Source organism: Gouania willdenowi, chromosome 10, assembly GCF_900634775.1.
Source record: "Gouania willdenowi chromosome 10, fGouWil2.1, whole genome shotgun sequence".
Lineage (NCBI taxonomy): Eukaryota > Metazoa > Chordata > Actinopteri > Blenniiformes > Gobiesocidae > Gouania > Gouania willdenowi.
This window is the reverse complement of record NC_041053.1, coordinates 20,810,742-20,823,783: the sequence shown is the minus strand read 5'-3', so window position 1 is coordinate 20,823,783 and position 13,042 is coordinate 20,810,742. Positions and strand designations below refer to the sequence as shown.

At 38.1% G+C, this 13,042-nt stretch overlaps 1 protein-coding gene across 2 annotated transcripts; it reads right to left on the bottom strand.

The window, feature by feature from the left end:
- Window positions 1-7,438: 7,438 nt before the first annotated feature.
- On the bottom strand, window positions 7,439-12,883 carry nsdhl (NAD(P) dependent 3-beta-hydroxysteroid dehydrogenase NSDHL). Of its 2 annotated transcripts, XM_028460017.1 has the most exons (8): window positions 12,707-12,883; window positions 12,614-12,637; window positions 12,374-12,535; window positions 10,980-11,126; window positions 10,779-10,907; window positions 9,629-9,771; window positions 7,995-8,097; window positions 7,439-7,870 (listed from the first exon to the last, which is right to left on the bottom strand). In XM_028460017.1, exons 2-8 carry the CDS (start codon window positions 12,632-12,634, stop codon window positions 7,538-7,540), a joined length of 1,038 nt encoding a protein of 345 aa, XP_028315818.1. In that variant the 5' UTR covers window positions 12,635-12,637; window positions 12,707-12,883; the 3' UTR covers window positions 7,439-7,537. The 2 variants fall into 2 exon arrangements, with proteins under 2 accessions (XP_028315818.1, XP_028315819.1); XM_028460018.1 differs by having other exon boundaries at window positions 12,614-12,883.
- Between the last annotated feature and the right edge of the window lie 159 nt (window positions 12,884-13,042).

Sequence of the window (13,042 nt, the reverse complement as noted above, 5' to 3'; positions counted from 1 at the left end):
GGAGCAGTTTGTGTTTATCTATGCACTTCTCTCACTCTCTGTTTGTGTGTGTGTGTGTGTGTGTGTGAGTACAATCCAGGTTGCTATGATCTTGATTTGCGTGCTTTTGTTAATGGGCTTTTGCAAGCACATACCTGTCGTACAGGTGGCTGACAGTCGCTCCTTCAAACGGGGACAACAGAGTGCACAGCGTGGCACACATTAATGAAGTGACAGGCAGCAGCAGCAGCAGCAGCAGCAGCAGCAGCAGCAGCATCTCCTGTGGGAATGTTCATCTCATGCTCACTGGGTAGGAAAACCCTGGAAGCGCACACATCATTAAAATAAGATCAAGAGCAGCTCGGGAGAACTCGGCGGAGATAATAAACAGAAACAAAGGTCCAGTGAAACGGAAGCAACATGAAAGTATATACGCTTAAATGGTGCGACATCTGGAACAGACTGATTTATATTCAAAGCAATAGCTGAGAATGTTTCCCGTGCTTTACACGTGTTCTGCCCCCAAAAAGGTCAAACTCCTGCATAATCACAGCTTGATAAAGGTCAACTCTGACTCACACACTACATCTAAACACAATTTCAAGACAGAACAACAAATTAAAGGTGATTGTATGCCAAGAGTTGTCTTTGTGGGGTGACTGAGGTTTGGTGTTGATACAAGACAAAAACAAAAAACTAAGGTAAGTATGGTATTAACATTGTTACTAGTGGGAATAGAATTGTAGATATCAACAATTACAATTGCAACTAGTCAAAAATTATATTATGGATACGTGGCCTTGGAATTGTAACATGTCGAAATTGAATTGTAGATATCTAAAGCTAAATTTGAATGGAAGTCAATGGGACATTTTGATTAGATGTAATGAATCTAAAATGGTGATTTCCACTACTGAGAATTGAATTGTTGATATCTACAATTAATAGTGTAACGAGTGAAAATAGAATTCTAAATATCAATAATTAGAAATGCCTCTAGTAAAAATTTACATTATGGATATCTGAACATGGAATTACAACATGTCAAAATTGAATTACAGTATATATATCTACAATTACAAGTATCGCTACTTATTAAATGTTCAAAAGGCTTGCCATAAGGTAAGTCTGTTCCTGTAACTGCTTCCTTATTAAATGGAAACAATATACTCTGTCAACCAGAGGTGAAAGTAATGGTTTACAAGTACTCATGCAGCTCATGTTGCTTTTATGGGTATTTGTAATTTTTCGAGTACGTATATTCCTAAATCAGTCATTTTACTTGTAAGTACATTTTAAAAGAAGTAAAATCATTTGTTACATTTCTACACCCAACCATTACTGAGAAAATATTTTTTTGTTTGTTTTAAAATGATCAAAAGACATTGTAAAACTACAAAAAAATGAAATTACAAGACAACAATCAAATGCATCACATCACAGCCGATCATCCAGATTAAACATAGTGCACGGCGCCAAAACAGCATTGAATCACGGTTATTTTCTCAGTTTCATAAATGAAGCTATACTTACAGTCTGATTTTTTTTAATTTTATTTCATTCATTGGTGTTATTTTAAAAAAATAATTGTACATTTTGACAAACATTTTATTTTATACAGATGCCTTTGTGTAAAATAAATTAAGTTCCAATTGTGGAAGATTTGGTCTCTTCTTTTTTAAGTTTATACATGAGATGTTTACTGTATATAAGGGAACCTTAGAAAGATTTATTACCAAAGATAAACATTGGGGGTGAAAGTAACTCGTATCTTTGTCTTTGAGTACTATTCAATTGAGCTACTTTTTACTTGTACTTGAGTATTTTATGACTTACTTGTACTTGTGCGTGAGTACAATTTCTATCAAGTAACAGTACTACTACTTTAGTAGGATATATCAGCACTTTACATACCTCTGCTATATACTATATATACTAAATACTCTGACGCAAATGACTGCTTGCCTCTGACAATTCACCAAAAGGCTTATAAAACAGTGTTCACACCCAATAAGGAGTCAGGCACATTGTGTATATGTATCACAAGAAAAACCTACAATACTGAACAGGCAAATTGTGGTTTCACTCAGTTTTACTAATGGTTTAAGTCTTTTATGTGCTCAGATCTACTTCTTTATGTTTTCCCTGTAACAAAAAACCAGTTGGACGGCCTTTGCTCAGTGAATCATTCAGGTGCTGCTGGCGCAGAATTAAAATGAGAACGCACGACAAGTGAACTTAACCCCCACCTTGTTCTCACCACACCAAGATGAGGAATGACAACAATGCTTCACCTAGAAAAAGTAAAACTCAAATCAGGAAGTGAGAATGTGTACATGAACAGTGAGAGGAGTAGCTTTTCCAACTGCTTCAGGGGTTTCGCCGTCATTCCGAGTGGAAATAAAACACCTTCGATTAAAGAGCGTCACACGTTACGTGACGCACGCTGCATAGCATTCGAACCAATCATCATCAAGCATTCCATTGTGATGATTAATCTAATACCGAGCAGCGCACAGACCACATTGTGGTCGACACACAAAAAAGCATTTTAATTTCCAAGAAAGAAAATTTGCTCATTATAAAACCATAAGCTATACAAACTACACTAAACAATGTCTACTTTCCAACTCACATTTACATTTTGTATGCGTGTGTAAATATTTGCCTTGTACACAGCGGTCTGGTTATTGCATATCAAGTGATTTTCTTCAGATATTTGAGCATCTCCAGAGAGGATTCTCTGCTTACTTAAGCTGTAGTGGTGTCATGAATAGAAAAGAAGTGTTTTCAGTGTCAAATATCGCATTTGCGAAGAAACTTTTCAACTTTATTTTTCTTTCATCGTGCAAGCTATCTTATAACGCACATCAGAACCAAAATATTTGCTTTATGAACGGACAAAGTCACATAGTGTACGTACGTACATGAAACAAAGTGTAGGACTAGATCACATACAACAGCGATGGACAAGGTTTAGCACAGCGGGGCCACAAAAATGTGAATATCTGATCTGAGGGCCACATTTTCAACATTCATGTTAGTATTCAGAATAATGACATTAATACAGGAAAGAACAAAGGGTGTTTTGTTGTCATCGTTTTGTGTATTTTTTAATGTTATTTTATGTTTATTTGAGTCATTCTGTCTGTTTTGGCTCTTTCTGAATTGGTAATGAGTCATTATGAGTTTTTTTGTTGTCATTGTGTCTATTCTTCTTTTGTTTGAATGTGTCTTTTTGAAGTAATTCTGTTTATTTTTGTTATTGTTTTGTGTTTTTGCAGTCACTTCCGTGTATCTCAGCTGTTGTATTGTTTTTTTTTTTTCATTTTAATTCTGTGTTTTTTTGTAATTTTGTAGATATTTGTTGTCCTTTCATGTATTTCACTGTACTTTTTGTATGTTTTTTTGTATGTAATTTTGTAAATACTTTTAGTAATTTTATGAGTTTACTTTGGGGGCTAAAAGAAAATTAGTGCAAGGGCTGCATTTGGTCCCCAGACCACCAGTTGCCCATGTTGATTTACAACATGACACACTATTCAACCAGTACCTTATTCTTGTAGGTGCTCTTCAGCTTACTAAAGTTGATGATTTCCTAAACAAAACTGTAATAAATCCCCTAAATGTTATTGAAAACTTTAGCTTCAGGTTATTACTGTTGCCACCCACAGAGTTCTACATTTGCTCGGGAAATGAATTTAAAAAGCAGTGATTCTCAACCAGGGGCAGATGTGTCTCATTTGTTTTCCAGATAAAAAAATCAGTCTCTTGTTCATTTGACTTGTTTATTTTGAACCTTGCTAGTGGAGCACACAACTTGGATAAGAAAGAAAAGTAGCACAACTTTTCAAAGATGTTAAAAAATCATGCAAGGATGACAACTGACTACATTTCTATTAGATACTGTCTGTATGTGTGTGGGTTCAGCCTGCTGACTCATATAAACACTGCTTAACAAAGGCAAAGGGTAGTGTGTATAATTACAATTACAAATGAGTATTATAAAGTTCCCATGCTGGAATAAACATGCTGTTTTGTTACTCGTTGGAAGCAAAATAATCTTTGTATAACTCAAGACAAGTGAAGTCAAATAGGCTACATTGTAAAGTGACTTCCTCTTGTGTTGCATGGACTAGAAAAGCAATTAGCCTAAGTAATGGCAATTAAGTGTAGATCGAGGATCAGTCTAATGGTATCTGGCACTGAGATGCAGATTCTTCATGTTTAAAGTGTAGGAATTCATTTAGCTTTAATACATTAATCGTGGATGTCAGGAATGAAGAGGTACCAGCAGAACTTTCTCAAAGTTGGCTTTCTTTCTTCATAGCTCATGTAATTACCAGAAATTATCCAAACCACACAAACCAGGCCAACTTCCTCCAGTCAATATCCAATTCCAAAGTCTACATGTTCATTATCTCTAGGCAGGGCTACTGGACTTACAATGCCACTCACTTTGTTGTTGTTGTTGTGTACACCAGTTAAAATCGCTACTCCTCTGTTATTCGTGTATCGGGCTGAAATTTGGTCGGTGTAATCTATGGATGTGTACGCATCGACACTCGGAGCCCAATTTTTGATTTGGGGCCCCAAAAGAAAAGGAAAAAAAAGTCGATTTCTCATTTATTTGCAAGTCAAATATTACGAAGGTTGGTGGTACCAACATACCAATAATATATTATAAATGGGGCCCATTACTCCGTGCGTATCATGGGGGCGCCAGGTTTTTCAAATGACTACTCCTACGTTAGTTCTCGTTAGATGAGAATGCAGTTTGGTATGAATACTCTATAAATAAATATGATGAGATGCTCTGAGCCCTTTTTTTTTTTTGTTTAAATGGGTCCTGGAGCCCCCCCCCCTTTTTTGGCAATTTCCATTAAAGTTGTTTTCTCATTTATTTGTGAGTCAAATATTGCGACAGTTGGTGGTACCACATCATTGACACATATCAATATGTGAATGGGGCCCATTACTCCGTATGTGCCACGGGGGCGCCAGTGGGATCCCGGGGGCCCCATTTTTCTAATGACTACTCATCCGTTAATGCTCGTTTAATTGGGCTGTAATTTGACATGGATATTCTATGAGCGGATGTCAAGAGTTTCTCTGAGACATATTTTTTACTCGGTGGAACAGAGTCATTTGACTGAATTCAAGGCAACGTGGTACGTGCTATTCGGCGTGGATACGTTACGCGAGCCTGGCTGTAGTTCATCTGAACTTATTGTTCTTCTAATCATGTAAAGCACAGAGAATTGCCTTGTGCAGGAAACGTGCTGTAGATATAAATTTGCTTTAACTTTTACCTACTTCTTTTTCTTGCACTATAGCAGTGGGGTCAAACTCATTTTCGGCCAGGGGCCAAAAATGGACCGGTTTGATTTCAGCTGGGCCAGAGAATTTAGATAGCAATATCTTCACTTTAAATTCCTTAATTTGGTGACAAGTTTTGTGTCGTTTTAACAGAAAATTTGTGGGATTGGCTGCGAGAGTGCAGGATTGCAATCATGTGATAAAAGAACATGAAAATTGTGAGCTATTGTGAGTAATTGGATGAAATGAGATTTCAACAAGTGAAATATTTGGATAATTGACACAATAATTCATGTTTGCTGTGTCATTTTGAATTTCTCCTGTGGGCCAAATACAAAGTTGTTAAGGGCCAGATTTGACCCCCATGCCTTGAGTTTGTCATGTGCTCTTTAGGGTTAATGCAATGTACAATTGAGTATGATTAATATGTAAATAATACCCTGTTTTTTGACACATTTTCTATTCAGTGTGTCTCAGCATGTTAATATAATGACTGCAGCTCTAGTCAACCCCATAGGCCACATCCTGAAGTGCACTGTCATAAAGTATTGCTGTCTTTGATAAACACTGTCCACTGCAAAATGGGAAGAAAAAAAACTAAAATAAATACTTTAAAAGTCTCCCTTTAACTTCAAAGCTTACCTCGTGCATAATGCATACCAATCTATCAGAAGCCTTTACCAAAAAAAAAAGAAAACCAGTGGTTTTCACTTCATGGCCAGTAATCCTATTATTAAAGCAGAATAGTCTGTCAACATTTTATCTAGTTTGTGGACTTATATTAACATTTCAAACTGTTATGTCTAACTGTATTAAAGAAAATAAATACACTCATCCAAGAAACATTTCTATGTAAATTTAAACATGGCTTAAGGGATTTGCTCCATTCCACCTCATTAACATTGGCGAGATCAGCAGCTGATATCGAGTAAAAAAAGGCCTCGTTCAGTCTGGGTTGGAGACTGTCCTAGAGTTACCTTTAAAGATTGTAGTCATGGCCATGTGAGCTGCGTGTAAGCGCTGCTCTCTGTATTCTGATAAGAACTTCTTCATCAATCGGGCTTAATACAGAAGAGTGCTGTCATATAGCATTAGGAACAGTGAAATTCAGACTCTCACTCTTTTTCTAAAATTCACCAATGCATCGAGACTTGCCGAGAGCATTTCCTCAAGATATTTTCCTCATTAGAGAGGCTTGTGCTGCTCTGTGTACTAATGGGTGAATGATGGACTATTGCAATTATTTATGTTCCCAGGTTCTACCAGTACACACATCCACCTTTGCAGTGGTTCTCAAACTCAAGTACCTCTTTTCTCTTATTCCTGAATCCATGTATCACCTTATGTCTGACGACAACATTTTGTTCAAAATACTACGAAAAAACAACTATAGAGCATAATAATGGAATGAATGAGTGCTAAAAAATATTTTAAAGGATCCCTTTTTTTTTTTTTTAAACAAGTGAATATAAACAGTATTTAGTGCCTTTTTTATCATTTCCAGTCACTCCCACCAGGTGTGGGACCAAGACTGACCCTTGTATTTTCAGTTCATGTTCTAATCAATATCATGATTATTATTTTTTTTTAAAGTGTCTATTCGTACGGACAACGCCCGGTGCTTTTGATGGTACGTTTACCTTTCACGTAGCGTCTTAGGGTTAGGTTATAACCCTATATCGTAACAATTTTTAGGGTTAGTCTGTCACGTGACCTAAAGTGGCCAATGAGGGGGAACTGCATACAGATAGCCACTACCTATTTTTAACTAAAAATAATCATTTTGAAACCTCATTTTTGTTCTACGCTTTGATTTGTTAATTTTCCTCTATCTCTATCTCTCAAGTACTCTCTGTAGTGCCATCGCGTACCCCTAGCGATACATGTACCCCCATTTGAGAAACACACACCTTTGTTTGTGTTTTCTAGGCATTATTTCTCCTGTTTCTTAAAGGTTCACTGGGATGTAATGATGCATCGTGATTACTAAACACACAGAAGGAAACATATTATACACATGTAGGAATCCATATGAATACCAAACGTGCGTCAGAGTTGTCATGGTAACTGGTAAATAAAGGAACTGGACTTTCACATTTTTTCATGCCTGAAAGTATTTATAACAGATTGTGTTGGTTGTACAATAACAAGTGCATGTGCTGCCACCTGCTGGTGGAATAGGAAACATAACCATCCCTTCATATTCAGGTGTAACTGTTTGTTCGTCTCTTTTCTGGAGTCATGCTCCATGTCTGAGGTGAGGGTAGCTTAGCACTGTGCGTTGGATCCCGTCCTTCAGACTAACCACTGGTTTGTAGCCCAGATCCTCCTTGGCTCGCTCACAGCTGTAGTAGTGGTGTGTTCCAGCCAGAGCCACTCTCATTGGAGTGAATGTTGGTTTGAAAGACATTACAGGACGTAGGACGAGGGTCAACAACCACAGCAGCAGAGCCAGTCCATACACCAGAGTGTAAGGGAGGTGGTAGCGAGGAGCAGAGTAACCCAGACCCACCAACACATCTGACATGAAGTCCCAAAACCGAACCGGCTCATCATTGGTAATGTGATATGGCTGGGATTAAAGAGAATTCAAGGATTACAAGTTTAATTCACTAATTATTATATCTCAACAAAAGGGCAGCTCACAATGAGACCAATAAAGATGATTTAGACAAAACATGTTTCCTCTCACTCACTTTTCCACATGTGGGCGAGTCTGGTCTCAGACATTCAGCAGCCAGTATGTGTCCATGCACCACGTTCTCCACAAAGGTGAAGTCCACTAGATTCTTCCCATCACTGAGAAAAGCAAATGTTCAGAATAGAACAGAATCCTTGTATTTTCATTGTACAAAACACAACAAATTTGCACATGCCCCTCCCAACAACATTCAAATACACTTAAAAGATTCAAGCCAACACAGACACAGCTATCATAAAAACAACATAAGGTACTTTAGGTAAAAGTCTGAGGGAATAAAAAGTTCATCAGTATAAAAGTGCATGGTATAAAAGATTAAAAAAAAGACAAATTCAAAAAGAGATTTTCCATTATAATAGTAGTGATGCTGGTGTCTAAGGTGTGTGTTTATTGTTTAAAGAGTTTATGGTGCATGTTTAGAAATCCAGAAGAACAGTTAGGAGTGAAAGAAACCCTTGAAAGTATCACTTATATCAACGTTTGAAGGGAAAGAGAAATAGTGCAGTTTGACCAACTAATAAACATTCATTAAAAATGACATTGCTAATGTTTATGCTACATCAGTCCAAATACACACGACTTATTAAAGCGGAAGAAAAAAACAATAATGTTGCAGCACAATTCTACTTCTGCTCAATAGCAACAATACCCTGCATTCCATTTCCATGGTTGACCAGAGGACTTTTGTGTGGAGTTTACATGTTCTCCTTGGTCTACTTGGGAACTCAGCTTTAAACTTGGTCATGGTTGTCCACAAAGCTCAGGTTCCGTTGATGAGTTTCAGGGTCATGGAGCACCCGCCCACCTTATATTTCCCTTAATCCCATCATCCAGGAGGATGAAATGCAGGTTGATGTCACGTCTAATGTGGGTCGATTTGATAAATACATACCGAGCAGTGTTTTGTGTGATACAGTGGACTCCACGCAGTCGTAAAGTCTGACATTAGCACTTGATTGGCCTGGTGGAGTCCGCACACAGGCAACATCAGGGACAGCCAAGTAGCTGTTGGGGTCCTCGGGTGAAAGCAGGGGCATGCGAGCAATTCGGCTGACGCATGCATTACTCGGTTATGCAGATTAAAAAGAGTCAAAAAAGTCCCTTTTGTGTCCAAGTGTGCAGCAATTACTACGACAGTACCGATTAAAAAAAGAAACAACAACAGAAAAGCCCCCTACGTTGGTTGAAACACAGTGTAGAAGATCAAAACCACAGTGTAGGGTCCCCCTACGCTCAACAGTGCTGGCGAGAATCCTGAGTTTGTTGTACAATGACAATAAAGGAACCATTACCTCTAAAATACATCTTGACATCTGACTAAATGTTTTGCTGTTTTGTGAAACCTCAGATGGAATTTCTATGGAGGACCCTCAATTTGATCATTCTTCCATAGGTTTCATGTACTGTATAGAAATAATGAAAAAAACTTTGACTTAAATTGTTGTGCACATGTGATTATTCTGGCACATGCAGCGCCTCAACTAAGATAAATCAAACCTTTCTGGTTTAGAGAATCAAAGTGTTCAAAGAATCCTTACATTTTTTTTTTTAACAAAAAACAAACATACAATGGGTCCTGTAATACAAGCCGTGGTGGAGCAGCTAAATAAACCTGGTGACTGTTCTTACCCTATGATGAACTTCATCTTGCCTCTGCGAGCCGTGTCCACGAGGATGGGAACCAGCTGTGGGTCCCGAGGGCCGAAGATACCGTGAGGCCGAATGGCAGCTGTGAGGAAACCGTTCTGCTCGTCACACGCCTCCAGGACCAGCTGACACATAAAGAAATGAGGTCATCAACCCTAGATCCTAAAAACATGGGGTTTATACAGAAGACTTATACTTTCTAAGCTATGTGACTGATTGTGGACGGTAGCAGTTAGAGATGTAACGATTCACTCAACTCCCGATACGATTCGATTCACGATACTGGGTTGACGATACGATTCTCTCACGATTTATTTTACAAAATGGGACTGTAGACAAATTTTTTTTTTGGGAAAAAAACTAGAAAATACTGTATTATTTTCCTTTTATTTTTCATTGTCAAAAGAATTCTTAGATAAACTATTCAAAACAATGCAATTTAACTAAAAATAAATCTTGAATGAAATAAATAAAGGAATAATACAAATGAAAATTTAAATGATTAATTTAAATTCTGGTTCTAAAATAAACAATGCAAAACTGCAAAATAGTTCTTTTTCTTTTAAAAGTGCAACTGAAAATGTATTTTGTGCCTTAACAATTGGACTTAAAAAAAAACAAAAAAAAAACAGTGATTACACTGATTTACGACATATTTGTTTGGACCAGCAGAGGGCGCTGGTAACACAGTGGTCGGTTGGCATGCAGATATCTTGCAGTGAAGAAGAGAAGCTATGCTAGCAGACAGAGCTAATAGAAAAACGTGACTTTTACAGATATTCAAGTAATATTACAGATATTCTTTCGGTGCTAAAGGGGTAATGAATCATTTATTAACATATTTAAGAGTAGAAGGCAGCCAGAAAGAAAGTATTAGCAGACTCCGCCCGCTACCTACACTTGTGGTTAAAAAAAGTACTGCGATTCAAATTTTAGAAAATCGATATCAACCGTGATACCTATGAATCGATTTTTAACTGCCTTACAATTAATTATTACATACCTAGTAGCAGTGCTAGCAAACTTTATTTTCTAACTGTGCATGACGTGAGTTAAGCTGGGATAGGCAAACCTAAAAATAAACAGTCGTGTATGAATATATGGAAGATGGATGAAGTGAGGCCTCACCAACCTTCTCCTGCTGTATTTTAGTAGCAGTGTAGTAGTCAATAGGCTTTCTGGCATATGGCAGATCTTCTCTCCCGTTCTTGATGTCGGTCCCCTCAAACACCACGCTGGCACTGCTCGTCAGGATCAGTTTCTGTCAACATTGGGAACGACTCAGTTTATGCAGTCATCAGACTTCCAGGAATGTGACATTGCAGGGCTTCACCTGTACGCCTGCCTCGATGCACGCTGCAATGACCGTCTGCGTGCCCCGGATGTTCACCCTCTCAAACAGCGCTCGGTCATCACTGGCAGGTGCTGGAGAGGCGCAGTGGAAAACCAGAGACACGCCCTGCAGAGCCGACAGCAGGGCCTTGAGCACACGGACACAGTAAAGAGAGTTTATACTGGGACAGAGCAAGTGGGAGAAGTTGTAGTAAAAATATACATAATTGACTGGAAATTATACATAAAAAATCTTGACCATCTTAGTCATTGCAAAAGGTAGCTAATTTAAAAATAAATGTGTCGCTTTTAGGGGTGTGCACTGCCATAAATCTGATGATACGATACAATTCATGATGCATATCACGATACGATATATCCCGATACTAAACAATATGATACACATTGCGATATATCACAATATCAATAACTACACATGTCACCTTTACAAGTACAAAATGTTATGCAATACAATTTATTTATTTATTTTTTTAACTTGTGAAAAGAACAAATAAATGGTTAATAAATGGGTCAGTTTTTCTCAGACCTACTGTTGCTGACTATTGTTCTCTGTTTGAGTGACACCAAGCCTTTTCTAACATTCCACACTAGTATGTATGATTTGTGCTGATATTGTATAGGGTCAATATCGGCCAGTACTCAAGGCTGCAATATCGTATCGGAAGTGAAAAAGTTGTATGGGGACATCTAAAAAAAAAAAAAAAAAAAAAAACTTTAATTTTGATCGTTTTTTTATGAAGATGAAACAATCAGATAATTTATTATTCTCTTGTAAATACAGCCATACTTTATAGAGGGATCTGTATGAATGCCTGGTGCCCAATATACCCTATAGCAAAGTTGTCAAATTCATTTTAGTTCAGGGGCCAAATACGGACCGGTTTGACCTTAATTGGGCCACAGATTTTAGGCTGGGGAAAAAGAGCAAATACAACATTAATGTGCCCTGGTTTGCACTTCCACCTATATAACTGATACAGTTTGTAAGTATATCCAGCCCTGCAGGATCTGATTTCCCTGATTTGGGGAATTTGGGGAAATTTCGAAGAACAATTTGAGAAATTTAGAATAATTTAGAGTTCTTTCCACAATTTCAGATTAAAAAATAACTGCCGTCATGTAATATTGTGGATTTTTATTATATTTTTGTAATTGGAGGGACTGAGATATCCATTTTACAAACTATTTCATGTTTTATTCCATATTTTTTACTTTCTTGAGCGGGCCAAATTTGATGCTCGAAAGGGCCGGATTTGGCCCCCGGGCCTTAAGTTTGACACGTGTGCCCTATAGCTAGGTTAATTTATAAGAATGCTAGAAGTGTGGGTGCGTAGCAGGACAAAAATAAATACAATGATATCTAAAAGAAGTCACCTGTCTATCACAGAGGTCTCCAGTGTGGAAGGTGACTCCCTGCAGCTGGTAGCTCTGATGGAGGTCAAACACTGACACACTGTAGCCTCGGTCCTGGAGCTTCTCCACCAGGTGTCGACCAAGGAAACCTGAGCCTCCGATCACTGCACACCGTTTACTGCCCTATGTGTCAGTCAGAGAGCTGGTGAAAGTAACCACTTTAAACTGATTATTGACACGATGAATGAGGCGTAAACTCACCGGTCGAACACGTGTAGCCATAACCTACAGAAAGATGAGCAACAGGAGAATTAATGAACAGTCTAAGACCTCAGAAAGGAAGAGTTTACTCACAGAACAAATGTAGAGTCAGTATTACTGACACATGGGACGAACAACAACGTTGAAAACCAAAAATGTGTGAATTTGTGTGACCGCGGAGAGTCAAACTTCTCTATGTAAAAACTCTCAGAATCAGCTGAGACAACCTCGGGCTCTGATTGGTCAGTCTGAAGCGCCACTCCCAGGTAAGGTTTTCTAACAACCAATAGCATTAGAGATGCGTAAAAGAACGCCATAGGGCGGACCAATAAGACGCCAGCAATACATTTATGCCCGCCTATTAGCTGAATAACCACGCCCACTATCTGGTGCCTGAATGACTGTAGATTTAAAAACTCTGAAATGAGA